At 36.1% G+C, this 15289-nt stretch overlaps 2 protein-coding genes across 3 annotated transcripts in view; one reads left to right on the top strand and one right to left on the bottom strand.

Annotated features, from left to right (window-relative positions):
* The first annotated feature begins 1031 nt into the window (after positions 1 to 1031).
* LOC100642199 (protein unc-93 homolog A) lies at positions 1032 to 12299 on the top strand. The gene is made up of 9 exons (XM_003394788.4): positions 1032 to 1333; positions 3101 to 3666; positions 6726 to 7099; positions 7250 to 7674; positions 7988 to 8193; positions 8385 to 8776; positions 8934 to 9066; positions 9331 to 9468; positions 9523 to 12299. Exons 3-9 carry the CDS (start codon positions 6908 to 6910, stop codon positions 9741 to 9743), a joined length of 1707 nt encoding a protein of 568 aa, XP_003394836.1. The 5' UTR covers positions 1032 to 1333; positions 3101 to 3666; positions 6726 to 6907; the 3' UTR covers positions 9744 to 12299.
* Positions 12248 to 15289, bottom strand: part of LOC100652227 (proline dehydrogenase 1, mitochondrial) — a 37743-nt gene continuing 34701 nt past the window's right edge. For both annotated transcript variants that reach the window (XM_012321366.3, XM_003394787.4), the window contains one exon: positions 12248 to 15183. In XM_012321366.3, the coding sequence (XP_012176756.1) occupies positions 14978 to 15183 (206 nt within the window). In that variant the 3' untranslated portion in view covers positions 12248 to 14977. The remainder of the gene's footprint in view (positions 15184 to 15289) is intronic.

Here is a 15289-nt window from a genome sequence, read left to right on the forward strand (position 1 = left end):
AAAATTTATAGAACAGGCAGATCGTGGGCTGCGCAACGATCGATCTTCGTTTATTGCAGATATTAAAAGAACGTGGAACGATATCGTTTTAATTGCGTCGAAAATTTGTATAAAATTCTCGGATAACTTCTGCCAACGACGCTAAAAATTCACCGTAATCAATCAGAAGATTAATTTTGTATCGAGGGGATATAAAAATAGAGAAGATATAAAATATAAAAACCACAATTACACGCTCGAAAACGTTTCAACGACTTGGCTGTTTGTATTAAAAAAAAAAAAAAAAAAAAAAAAAAAGAAAGAACTTGTCCGCGTATCAGCGATCGCAAAAATATTAAACAATTCTACGTACAATACTAAACTACTACTTGGATAACATTTTCTCTCGAGGAATCGTTGACCAGACAAAACGATAAATGCGTTTGATTTCGTTCAAACTGATTCTAATTTTAACGCGTCGTTTCTTTCTTGCAAAAGCATCCGAATCGAAAGAAACCGAAACAAAGGTAAACGTATCCTTCGAAGATCGATCGTGATATTACCTCTTACGATAAAAATGTAATTTTTTCAGTAATTCGTAACGTCGGATCTCGAAGACGATCCAGCCGACCGACTCATCCACGTTCAAAAAATATTCTCAAGAAATTTCTGTCGATGCGTCGATACCGCGGTTCCAACGCCGATATACCAACGTACCGATGACGATGAATACCGATACAACGTATACGTCGGTATCCCTTAGGCTAGCAGCATCTCCGCGCGAATTTACATCTTTGCCGACGTAAATAAATAAAACTGATCGATGCCTGTCGTATCAAGCGTTCTACGCTTACGAAACGTAATCGAATCCGCGTAAAATAATGGTTGCCGCGGCTCGTGCTTCGAGATTCGCGTGAAAAGTTGGCAGGAGAATGGAGAAACGGAAGGATGCAATACGCACTCTCCCTGTTATCGACCATATCAAGAGTATAGCGAGAATCAAGGGAGAACGAACGACGGCGAGCAACACCGAGTCCAGCCGAGGGGTGAGTCGCGCTCCGTGTTTTACTTTCCCTGGACGAATAATACTGCAACCCCTTCGCACGACCTCGGCACACCGCGAACTAGTATCTTCGATAATATCCGATATAAGAGTAAATTAACGTTCGTTAACATTAAACGGATAATCGAGTGTGGAGAAAAATTAGAGATACGACGATAGATGGGAATTACAATCTCGTTGGAAGATCGTTCGTCTCGAGAACCACGCTATTGGAATCCCGATAGAGTATTTCTTCTTTGGTGTTACATGGACGATAAGAATCGTTGTTAAGCGATACGTCGAAGGAATCAGGTACACCAGATATTATTTTCTTCGTTCGAATTATTTCAATTAATTTCGATCGCTCGAATTAACATTCCAAGGAATCTCGATTAATCCGCGCCGAAGTGAAATACGTGTTCGGCAAAGTACTGCAAAGTTTATGTAATTGGAAAATTCCGGGAACAGCGAACGAGGATTTCTTATCGCGTCGGTTAAGGACGAGTAATAAAAGAAAATTGTTCGTTGTTCGGAGATTCGTAAACCACCTTCGACGATATTCCGTATAACGGTGAATCGACTGTTGGAAAAATTAAATACGCGGCCAAGCAATTCGGAGGGCTGATCAAAAGTCGAACGTAAGAATCTTTCTCGTGAAATTATTCGAAGGTATTCGCTCGAAGCGTAACCGACGATCCAAAGAATTCGAATAAGCTGGATACGATACGTCGATAGTTTTATACCGCGAACTACCTTCGTTTAAATTAATCTAAATTATTCAAAAATAACGTTCAATGATTTTCAACGCCATCGAACGCACAGTCGAGAATTTGATCGATTCCGTTCGAAGCGCGATCTCTTAAAGGATTTCTTAAACGAAAAACGAAAATTGTTATCGTGCGTACGAAGCAGCGACGATTCAAAGAAACGGAATACGCAGGACACTGGTTGGTTCGTAACGACGTTTAAAGCAATTTCGGTCGATTCTTACCAAAAGTAGATACGTTTTTATGAAACTAAAATTACGTCGGAATTTCTCTTGTTCGTACATTTAATTGGAGAAAGAAGTAGATTTATAGAGATCGTTGTAAGATGAATGTAACAAAGTGACGTTACTTGGAGAATAATAAAAAATAAAAATTATCGTCGTAAGGTGGATGTGACGAAGCGATTCAAACGACGATACTCGAACGTGCATCGTAACGCTAAAAAGAAATATTACGAGACAGACGTCGTCGTTACAGCGTGGACGATTCGAGGGAAAATCGAAGATCGTAGAGAAGTTTAACGCTTGACGGTGTTAATTCGATTAATGTGCGAATAGTATCAGATTTTCCTAACGATTTGCCTGGTTTGCGTTCGCTCGATGTTGCGGTTTCTCGCGTTAATGTGGTTATCGATCATCGCTACGATACACAACGGAAGCGATATAAATACATGGTGAACGATGAGAAGAGAAAATAATATCCCATAAAATATATCGGAATTTTTCTCCTTTAAAAAATTATTCGTAGCGATCCGCGTCGGATGGACGTTGCAAAATCTCTTATTTACGTTCGTTAAAAGTAGAAAATCAAGCATCGCTGTAACTCGACGAAGCAAGCTTCGTTCGAACGAATTTCGATTTTAACTTTCAACTTTGAAAAATGTTCGAATTCGTATTGAAAATTTCTTCGAAACGGATGGATTTTAAATCAGTCTTGAAACGAGATCGAAATGTTTGTCATTCGAACGCTCCATTTAGAAACGCGGGCATCTTCTGTTCCGAATTACTCGAATCAAACGGTAAAAATCATCGTTGCTACGTGGATGATTTAAAGAACCGAGTGCGCCGCAAATTGCTCCTTTTAAACGATATTCCCGATCGTCTTGACTGATTTGTATCGAAACGAAACGTCTGTTCGAGATATTAGAATTTCATTTTCAGAATTCCATCGGAGAAACAAAGATCGTACTCGAAGTATTTGAAATTATTCGAATTAACGTTCAAAACGATATTCGACGTAATGTCTTTGAAATCAAATTTCGAAAATTGCGCGAAATTGAGAATATACCTAACGAAATTTTTCTTGTTCCAAGGTCCCATTGGAAGAGCGATCAAGGATTCCTAGTCGCGTTGGTTAAAAGTGGAAGATAAAAATTGTCGTAACCATAAGAAGATGATTTAAAGAATTCGAGCAGACCACGGACTGTTCCTTTAGAAACTAATCGGTAGAATTTGAACCAATTTTCATGGAAATTGCATTTCTTATCCAGCGTTACTGAGAAAAATAACGAATCGCAAAAATTAATACAACGTTGATCCGATAAAGTATACTGAAAGAATCGAGGCATCGAGCAAATTTAAATTTAAATTCTAAAAATTAATCGTCTACTCCTGGGACAACTGGATACTCGATAAAACATTTTTATGGAGAAAATCAAACGGACGATTAAAGTATATGTGTTCGAAGGAGACAAGTTGGTTTACGGACTGGTTTTCTGGTTTTGTAGTGGAAAAATATCGATAGTTGGTGTTTCGTATTAGCAATTGCACGGTGGTTCGAGGATTCGGCATGAATTCGACGGAGATCCAGCTGCTGACCGGTTCGTAGGCGAAGGACCATGGCGAACGCTGGTCGATGGAGCAACGCGTCCGTGGAAAAGTAAGCGTTGGATAGTTCTTTCAATTTCTTTCCTTCCTTTTTTTTTCCATTTTCATAGTACGAAATTTTGACAACACAGGGCAGAGTTGCGCGGTATCGATGCCTCCTAAGCTTTTTCCTCGTATCTTGGAGCGGAAATGAAAATTCGAAGAACGAGCTTCTGGACGAATGGAACTTGACAAAGAGAGCGAAATTAATTTCCTGCGAAATTCAACGATAACGATCGGTCATTTTCGAGAATAGAAATGTTGCGATTTGTAGGAAAAATCGTCGTCGAGGATCGACCAATTATTTCATTGGTAGATTTTTCGGTCTAGACGATCGATGACGTTAAAAAAGAGCACTCGGACGTCAGAAGACGCATCTCTGTTCGAAGTGGACTTTCGCGTGCATCGCGAGTAAAATAAATAATATTTTCTCGGTCTGTGCATTGGACGCGTGCTCGGCCTTCGCGTTTTTGAAACATCGGTAGCCTCAGCGGCTCGTCTCTGGCTCGTTTTATTTTCGAGAAGACGCTTCAAGGCCGCATTCGTGCCCACCTCTGTCACCATTTTCCTTTTTCCTGCTTTGAAATTTGAGATGTCTTTCTGAAAAAGTGGAACAAACGTCTTCCGATTTAACTTCTGTTGCAACCTGATCGAACTTACGGATAAAAAAAAATATTTCGTTCGCGCTGATCCTCGTCCGATCGTTTGATATTGAACGACAGTCGGATAGTCGGTACTGCGCGACAAACACGTGGAAACGTTTCAGATTCTAACTTGTATACGATACAAAGAAAATGACAAAACTACGACTAGCGATTACGCTTGGTCGTTATATTCGTTTGTTCGTTCGAGTAAAAATGCCGATATGTATCTGATGAAGAAATCAAATTTTTACTTTTTAAGCAAGTGCATGGTTTCGCCGTACGTGTACTCTCAAGTCCGATCGATAGACCGCGGATTTTTATGCGATTTGATATTTCTATGAACACAGCTAAAAAGGTGGAATTTATATAGAGCTTTTTTCTAATATTTTATTTTCCATTTAAACATTGCCACGATCGCTGCTTCTACAGTTTTATATTTTTCATAAATTAACGAACGCGCGGACTCTGCTCGTCGATAATACAGTACAGTGGGTAATTCGCTGTTCCGATATCTCTGTAGCTTCTGAGGCGTCACTTTCTACGGCGAATATAACGACGTCGTTCCTTGCTGTGTCGCGACGATAAAAACATCATTTTCCAAATTTGTTCGATACCAATCTACCAAGAATTTATCTGTTACTATATGCAACGATTATTTTGCTAATAGCAATGGTAATGCAACGTAAAAATAACGTTCGCTAATAATAATATTTTGTAACTTTCCTGCCAGATAAATGATCGTACATCGCACGCTCCTTAAAACGCGTAGAAACGTATCTCGTTCGAATCCTTCGAGTCGACGTCGAGATCCAAAATCGGCTAACTTCTATCGTCCTCCTTTGAACGCTGTTTAATTCATCGCTTGTTAAACAAAATGCGTATGCCACTGTTATACGTACTTAAACGTACATGAAGCAGATTTATCGAACTACGTAATTTGCATTGTTTTGCATTTTTGATCTAACGATCCATCGATCGACGCGTCGTCGCGATTCGTCGAAATCCTTCCACGGACCGATATATCAAGGTCAACGCGGATACGCTCATTATACCGACAGTTGCTTCGTTGTAAGTTCTCGTTCAAGGTTCCGTTAGCAGCCACGGCGTTTCCATCTCCGTTCGTTTCGTCTTTGACTCGTCTCTCTGTTCTCTTCCCATCCCTTACATAATTGACGAGTCTGCGCTCCGAGAATTGCCAGATAAATCATGCAAAATCCTGCAGTGTATCGCCATGAAACGAGAAACGTGAAACGACTGATCGTTTTATAAACGAACATCTGCAACGACCCGTAGCCCATTAAGACGCACATTGATTCTTTTAACCAAAAATCTAATCAAATTATTTGAAACAAATATGTCTTTTGAGAAATACCTTTTGATATATAGTAAATCGTATTAATACTCGGACACTTTGTGAAATTTGAGCTAACTAACTCGTCGTTTCTTATCTTAGAAGAAGCTGTGTATAATTTCACGACCTTTATTTTGTTTTATCTGCTTCATCTCGCTTCGTCTCGCTTCGTCTCGATTCGTCTCGCTTCATCTCGCTTCATCTCGTTTCATCTTGCTTCAATTTCTTACGAATATACCGCGTATTTTACACGAAACGTCGTGAAATTCAATTAGAACGCGTTACAAGACATTTATCGCAAGCACATACTTTGTGCTATTTGCTAGATTTCGTTGTATTATCAAGCCTCAATATTTAATGCGATAACATTTGGTACTTATCGCGCGTTTGAGGCGACTACAAGTTGGCTTTATATTTTACCCGTACAACCGTGATAATCGTGTCCCATTACGCTACCGATACAATTTTAAAAGGTTTCGTATATAATATGTTTCGTAGATAATATAACACTCGACGCGATACGCGCTCAAATACCTTTGTGACAGCATTTTGCCTGATCGTAAAGCGCTTCATTTGTAAAACGGCAAAATCAAAGCCTTCGAAGATATCATAACGCGACGAAAGATAATTTCATCGCGATTAATTTATTCCGAATTTATCAAATAATAGTATCAAGTTTAACGTAAGAGCGAAACTTTATTGGCCTACGATTTACTATTTTTTGCAATTCCTCCCACCATACACAGTTTCACGCGACACGCATAACGCATTCGTAAGATAAATCGGAATTTTCTCTAAATCGGCCGAACGTTCGAATACTTTCGTTCAAATCCCGATATACCCAACATACCAGTCGCTAGAAGACAAGCTTCCACGTACCCTTGATTCCCGATTCAGTGCCATTTTATCAAGGTCCGTAGGTTTCGTTTTTACGGTTGCAAATTTTCCTAGTCGCATAAACGTACGTACTACTACGAAATGACACGAAACTTAACGCGTTCTCGCTGTGGCAGATAGAACGGTGTGCAAATACCTTTTGCAGCCACTGTTACTCAACGAGATTTTCCATCGTTTCAGGTACAGGTAACCAGCGGGTGAACAAATGGAAGGCGGAAGAGCAAAAAAGGAATTTCAACGATGGTAACGGTCGCGTGTTTCCTTGGCAATGATTCTCTAGAGAATCGAAAACGCGTCGATGCGATTTTAAAGAGATAAATCGAACGGAATAAAGTGAAAAAAGCGAACGAGATATTGCGATCATGGGCTCGCTGCCAAATCTTCACGAGTTGTCGAAGGACAAACTCGAAAGTCCTGCTTATAGACCGGCTCCGATCGGTGGTTTGGGACCCATACGACTGCCAGCTCAGCCTCCGCCTTTAGCACACACGCATAGACGCGCTAGAAGCAGTGGTCACCATCATGCCTTGTGGGACAATGATGCTATGTTAGAGGTAAATACCCGAAAATCGTACAGGATATACAAGATATCACTTTCTTCGTAGTTGACGATAATTGTCCTGCTCCAAAGCCAGCGTCCCTACTATGCTCGGCAACCGGCATCAGTCGCACGATTTATTTGTTATTAAAATTCCGATTTACAGCATATGGCAGCATATTCTCCCATCTCCTGTCGGTCAACGAGGACATCGGCACTGTCGTGGCGTCGACGAGACTCGATGAATTCATCGGCAGGAGCGTCGTCCGTTCGTCGATTGATCGCCGCCGTAAGGGCAGCTCCTTCCGGTCCTAGACCACCGAAGAAAGCCATTTTGAGGCACTGTGCTGCTCTTCTGTTGGGACACGCGAGCTGCTCGGCCGCTACGCTGCCGATATTCCCATTACAAGCCGGCCTCGGCACCTTTAATCCTCAACTAGGACCGATGTTGCTCGCTCTACTTTACGCAATCGCGACGATTACCAGTTGCTTCGCGCCAATCATCGTACAGAGATTCGGGACGAACCTCGCCATAAGCTCTAGTCACGTGGCTACCACTATTTTCGTGGGATTGCATTTATATCCAAAGTGGTACATATAGTAGAATAAATCCTGGTAGATAGCATAGAAATGTAGTTTCAAAACACTGCGGATTTTTATGCATTTATTTATATCGCGAAATATATGTATACTGATAGCGCAAGAGTAGACAGAATACGTGTGAAAATCAAGATATATAATTAATATTTATCGTTCATGGTAGATAAAACAGCTCTTTGCATAAATTCCATTTTTTAAATTATATTCGCAAAGATATGAATTTGCATAAATATCCATGGTCCAGTCACGGCCATAACATCGTAGGAAACGTATTATTTTGTATATTTTATTTGTTTGTTCATAGGTACATATTATTACCTAGTTACGCGATGCTCGGTGCTTGTATGAGTCCAAATTTCATAGCAAGAGTTTCGCATGTAAATGCTTCGGCGACGAGTTTAGCTCTGGTGTGCGTCGATCCCGAGGATCCTGACGAAACAAGACGCGAGTGCCTTCTAAGAAGACTTAATCGAGGAATCAAATTAGCAGAAGACATAGGTCTCGCACTGGGTATGACGAGTATTATCCAAATTAAATATATATTATACGAGACTTTTCTATACTGGTCGTGCGACTATACTGTGTATATTAATACGCACAAATTTAAAGATAAATAAATAAAATAAGACGGATATCTGGTTATTCCATTTAGCTGATCCGGTGTACTACGATTAAATATAAGTAAAATTTTATGTTTTTAGGTTGTTTAATCGCTGCCATACTTGTAAAATTAACAGACTTGGTACCTCCTAATACAGAAAGCAGTGAGATAAATGACAAGTGCGGAGCAGAGTACTGTCCAGAAGAAATTTATCTATATAATAGCACGATTAATTTACCTACATTATCATCCGGTACATCGCAAATATTGGTCAGCATATGGCTGGGTCTTGCCGCATTAGGATTAGGTATATCGTGCGCTTTTCTCGACTCTCGAATGAAGGAACCACAGAGTGTGAACGAAAAGCACAGCATTCAAAATATTCTGCAATCTGTGAAAGCTGCGTTTCTAGATCCTAAATTACAGTTAGCCGCACCATTGACGCTTTTTATCGGACTTGAACAGGGTTTCATCTATGCTGATTTTATAGAAGTGAGTATGATATATCTCAACTTTTCGTTTCGATTTTGTTTAGGATATTGCTTGAAAGTTGTCACAGAACACTGTTACTTTATTATCGTTATTTATATAAAATATATTTATACATTATATTATGATACATGGTGAATATTTAATTGTTTCTCAACAGGCATACGTAGTCTGCGCCCTGGGAGGAGCTAGCACAGTAACGATCAGTTTTTTAGCGCTAGCTTCCTTACAAGCTCTTGCTGATGTCACCCTATCGATGTTACTACGGCATATTAAAAGATATTTCGTCATACGTGAGTAATATATTATATTATATATAGTTAAATCACGGATCTTTATGCAAATTCATATTTTTATGATTATAATTAGAACCAAAGATCAAATAATCATAGAATAAATTGGAAAATGAAGCAGAGGCTCATTTCGTAATAAGAAGATTATTTTGAAAATTTTATATATCTTTGCGTATCATGTACGGTCTCCGCGTTATTATGCAAATGCGTAAAAATCCATCTTATCGTTATAGTAAATTGTATTCACGGTATTTTGTTCAACAGTTGTAGGACTTGTATTCCATGGATGTTTGCTGCTGGTCTTGACCACCTGGAGACCATCTGGCGATGACCCGGCACTTTTTCATGTTATATCTGCTGCCTGGGGAGTCTGTAACTCTATTTGGGAAACTCTGATATACAGTAAGTTTTTTATTACATAATGTAAGTATCGATACTATCTTGTTCGATTTTTAGCTCTGATAATGGGTTTATACCCAAACTCTTGGCAAGGACCTCTATCGACGTCCCTCTTCTGGAAATGGCTTGGTCTTGCACTTACTCTTGGTTTACACGGACTGGTCTGCACACGAGTTAGAGTACTTGGCCTTTCCGGTGTGCTAGTTCTCTCAGTGTTTCCTTACGGATGGTTAGAGATTAGACTGGCCAGAAGAGGGAAAAGTTTGGCACCATTGTGACTGGGAGATCCAACTACCAACGATCATGGATCAAATATCAAAACAGAGGCACGTTATAGAGATTGAGATAAGTTCGTTCCATTCGGCTTAAGAAGGACAAGAAGACACAACAGAAACAGAAATCCTTTCATAGAACAAGCTGCAACTATGACAAAATTGCGCACGCGACAAAGAGCAAACAGCGTTGCTTTTACTTGTAATACTAAACAAAGTGTAAGCGCAAAAGATACCGAGCCTCAGCCTTCTTCTTCGACCGCGGATAATCATAGAGCGAGTATCACAAATGAGGAAAGCAGTGTTCTTCCTGTCTCTTAAGGCTAAACCTTTTGCAAGTTTGCCAATATCTTTCATTTAAATTTTATAATCTCAGCTAAAGGAACGATCGCAATTCTGAATTTTACAAATTTAACTATTTTCTTGTGTGTTCTTTTCTTTAAGTGTTTTACAATTTTAACTCTGTAGTATAACCATAAATTTTAACTATAATTTGCAATAGAGATGAATGTACGATGAGTTTTTATATATCCGGATATTCCTTTATACAGAACGTATAAAATACATTATATGTTCCTACAAAGGATTATTGTAGCTTTATATGTGACAGAAAAATTAAGGAAAACACGAGAAAAATTAATAAGAATATATTTATCAAAAACGTAATCAAAAAACTTCAAAAAAAGCTTCCAATTTCAGTTAAAATCGGGGTACATTTCAATCATTTCACAAGATGTATTAATAACAAATAATAACGAATCTGTGTACCTAGTTAAATTGTATTTCAAATACAATGTATCAAATACTGGGTAAATTAAAGTCTTTCTTCAAGTTGAATGGAACGAAGAGCATATTATACGTGAAATTTTTCATGTAGCAAAAGAGATAAGTAAATAAATACTCTTGCGGACAATTTCTTAATCCGCCACGGTACGATCGATAAACCGGCATCGTACAAGACTGAGCGATAGCAGAATATAAATAATTAACGATCGAATATACTAATCACAGTAGTATCTTTCTAATAAATCATTATAACTGACGTTTAACCGTCGAAACGTACCTGATGTCTTTCAAAAAAAACCAAATTAATTTTAATCTTGCGAAAATAGAAAAAAAAAAAGAAGATTGTAAACCACGTCTGCCCTGTGTCACAGAATCGAAATGAAAATCTAGCTATAAAATACTTGAACGTAAGTACAGCTATAACATAGTTCGATTCTAATTCTATGTTACTACAATCGATACCAAAATTTATCATTCACGCGAGAAAATAAATTAACATAAGAGTTCGTTGTACAAATGAAACGTTTTTTTTTATTAAAAAGGAATATCTTAATTTAGAAAAAAAAGAAAAAAAAAATAATGCTTCAACGAAAAAGCCAATATTACTCTATTTATCAAGCTAAAGCATAAAGTATCGCTGATTATAAACTTCAAAGGGAATCGAATAATCCTAAGTCAATAATTAATTAATTAATAACATTAAAAAGATAAATGTTAATGAAACTTTTTTCCAGCATACAAAATTTGCCCTATCTTTCTGTATTATAAAAATGTTATTTGTTACTTCGTTAATTATATTTGAAAGGATGAAATTGTAGCACACGTGATCCATTCTGTCCTGTACATAACGACCAAATAAGTGTAATACGTAAAATGCTCGATATTTATCGTATTTTTTACCACGTTATCTTCCAACGTATTCACCATATCATGAATGTACATTTAGTTACGCTTCTTATAGGTATCTTTTGTGTATAAAAACTATAACTTGTATAATTCCATGAAATAATACAGAGTTGCATTTTATTGATAAATTTTAAACTAAGGACATTGTAATATTGATATATGAGAGGAATTTTAAATACAAATTAACACGTGTTATCTTGAATAATTGTTACAAAAGTAAAACATCGACACATGTTTGATGGTAATTTAGCAGATAGGTATTTATATGAGAATATTTCATAATTTATAAAATTAAGAAGAGACACGAATAGCCGGACTATTTGTAAGTTTTACCGTGAAAGATTTTCAAGCGCAAAGTCGCTTTTCTTGTTGCCATAATTTCCGATTGTATGACTGATAATTTGTATTAATTCATGCATAACGCATTCAAACCAAAACATAACCAAATTAATTCATATAATAGTATCATGTTTGTATGTATACCAATATATTTTGCAATCTTGAAATAAATTATATAATTAATTAAGAATCCGTATAAGCAGAGATATAAGAACAAAAGAACACTTTGGAAAGTGTCGAAAATATACAAAAGAAAGAGATTTGTTAATTGTTGCAAAGACTAGGACAAGAAACGTCACTTCCAAAACCAGCGAGAAATTCGATATAAAAATCTTTAGCAATAAATTTGCTCATTTTGATTCAAATCCTAAATATTTGAACCGTACTTATGCTACGGTGAATTCAATAATAGAAGAAAACAAATGGAAGCAAAATGTTCCTGTCCTAGTATACAAGCATGGATTTAGAAATGGTACTGGTGAGGCATATATTAACTGTATTTCGTGAAATAATAAATATTATCTTATTTTATATCGATCGATGTTTCAATCAATCTTCTTCTTTCACAGGCTTATAATCCCAAAACAAGATTTCGATTTATATACATATACGTATATGTATGTAATAAAGTCTCTCTCCGAATGAAAGTAAATTGCATGAGAACATTATCAGAGAGAATATTATTTCTGCTTTTTAGATTACATTTATGTGAGCTACACATAAATAGATGCTAACAACATTGACTGTTAAAAACGACATAGTAAACACTATATTGTATTACTTTCATCATAAATATATTATTCACACACACAGGTAGGTATTTTTCATAATATTCAGCCAAGAGAAAGTATTTTTTATAAGTTCGTTCTGGCAGTAAAATGCATATCCTTAGTAATGAACGTTACTTCGTATAATTATGTATTGACTCGTGTAATATGTATCACACACGAGGATAATAACTATATCTTAACTTTCTTCGCTACTCATCTCTTTCATTAGTCTCGTGTCATTGCCCCGTATAAATTCTACTTCAATGGTGATGACAAATGCGACCCATCATGACATTATAGTTTTATACTTATAACATACGAGTTTCTTTAATAACATTAACTATCTAAATTATTGTCATCATCACGAGACATACAGAAATTAATTAATGTATCGACGTGACAGTCGAACACTAAATTATAACAAATAGAATTATACCTAAGTCACTCGCATCCAACATACCATTAGCCACATAAAAACATTTAGCTATAGCATGTATAACTTTAACAATGCCCCTTTATTCATCGATTCAATTTCTTCCTCTTAGGTGTGTAAATATAACATGATTTTTTCGAGACTTTTTGCTTAATCTCAATTAAAAGAACTGCCACACCTTGAAGAAATAACTGTCCTACAAAACATAATACTTCTCTTAAATGTTTGGAAAATACAGACTACATATACACAGTTTCGAACGCAATTACGACACAAGCGTAATAAACACAAGAGATCATGAAAAATTGTACGTTCGTATATATTATAAAAATGAGAGATAGGACCTGTTGAAAACAGACGTAAAGTTTAACAAAAAGAAAAGGCTACAGGACAAAAACATACTATTTTGATCTCCACAAAAAAAAAAAAAAAAAAAATACTGATGAGAAAATATTGAAGTGTTATTCAACTGCGTGGAAAATTATCCACCACATGTCGAATTATTTTCATTGCTAGCGACAATTATGTTTCGTTCGAACGTTGAAATGTTATGGAAGAAAAAATTTACTACTCAATTTGTGCGAACGCTATTATACGTTCTTTTTTATAAATAAATTCAAACTGAGCGAAAGCGCAGGATTCGTCATTTGACATGTAAAACAATGAATTGAAACTCGACAAAAATTTATTGTTTATAAATTATAAAGCTTTCTTGGTATTTAGTTTTCTTAAAAAGGAAATTGATTAAAAATTGTGTATAAGCTATATCAATATTCATGAATATTATTATCTCGTCTGCTGAGAAAAGTAATATTAGGCTGAACCATAACGAATTAAAAACTTATACGACGTCATTAATTATTTATATATTTTTCTTCAATTCCAAGTTCCGCAGTTCATCGCTATTTCGGCCCAATATCACTTAACTTTCTTTCAACATGCGTAGTAATTGCACAAATAAAATGGCTCTTACATCATTATTCATTCGTACCAGAAACTTAACAAAATTTTGCCAAATATTTCCAAATATTTACTTATTAACAAATTACGGGAGCTATCTTTTTCTAAATAATGTGCAAACACTTTGTGATCAAATAGAAAACATTTATGACTCGTAATTTGCCAATACTAGCAACTTTGGTAATATCTGTTCCTGGTAACTACGCATAAAATATTATGGAACTATATAGTAGCGAATGTTCATCCCACGCGAGTATTTTAACTTAATTAAATACAACACACGCTATATTAATTTCATTTGATGATTGTTCTGTACTTTCATATAGAAAATCGTACATATATATGTATATATGTAGCATCAAATGAATAATAAAGTATGTCAACATATATTCAAACACATTCGCTATAAATAATCGTGCACACACGCACTGCGAGATTCTTAAATAAAATATAAAATACAGGACCATAATATGTTTCAGGCAAAAAAGACATTTTGTTTCGGTTTGCAATTTATCGATTGAGTTTTAAAAAATACTCTGTAGAAACTTCTTATAAAAAAGAAAAATATTAAAGGTCTTTGCAAATAAGATTGTTCGATACTAATATCTCAAGTATCTTTCTCAATTTGTTTTTTACTTTTTTATAAAAAAAATCATTATTAAAAATACACATATTCAATATAACATATACACGATTGTGTGACATTGAATATGATATTTATTAATAAAGCGTAAAATGTGCTCCCTATTTATAAAAGTAATAACGCGTCGTTGAGAAGAGCCTTCTTCTTTCAATTAATATAAACATAACGAGCAATGAACATAGTTCTACCATATGGTGCGATATTGAGCAGTTTTGCACTTGATAATATTCACACTAAGGCAATTTCGTATAATGAATAACACTGCATATTTCTTCCAGTCACTCTCACGCGCGCGCGTTTGTTCTGCGTACCACAAAAGTCTTTTTTTTCTTTTGAATAATTTACAATCACTACTTAAATTTGATATTTAAAATCTGTCTGTGCAAATAAAACGACCAGCTGCTCAGACGGGAGTATAATTTCCCTTCGGTTTGTAAAATATCTGCCCACTCACGAAACGCCTCATAATTTCGGCTAACAGCAGGCGTTTCTCTTTCTTGATTTTCTTAAGTATGCCTCGGTTCTCTTGTGCACGCCGAGACAAATATGGTAATACTTCTTTCACTGGTCCGTAAGGGATATATTTGTATGCTGAGTATCCAGACTGACCTAAAATTTACGTTTTATTATTAAACATTCAAAATTTATAATTAATTAATAATATTTTATTCTAGAAAGTTATAAAAGCTTTTTTAAATCTTTATTATTAAAGACT

The sequence above is a fragment of the Bombus terrestris genome, chromosome 4 (genome assembly GCF_910591885.1).
Source record: "Bombus terrestris chromosome 4, iyBomTerr1.2, whole genome shotgun sequence".
Lineage (NCBI taxonomy): Eukaryota > Metazoa > Arthropoda > Insecta > Hymenoptera > Apidae > Bombus > Bombus terrestris.

Coding starts and splice junctions, on each gene's coding strand:
- LOC100642199 (XM_003394788.4), top strand. CDS start 6,908: ATGGGCTCGCTGCCAAATCTTCACGAGTTGTCGAAGGACAAACTCGAA. Junction 7,100..7,249: donor ACAATGATGCTATGTTAGAG/GTAAATACCCGA, acceptor TCCGATTTACAG/CATATGGCAGCATATTCTCC. Junction 9,469..9,522: donor TTGGGAAACTCTGATATACA/GTAAGTTTTTTA, acceptor TTCGATTTTTAG/CTCTGATAATGGGTTTATAC.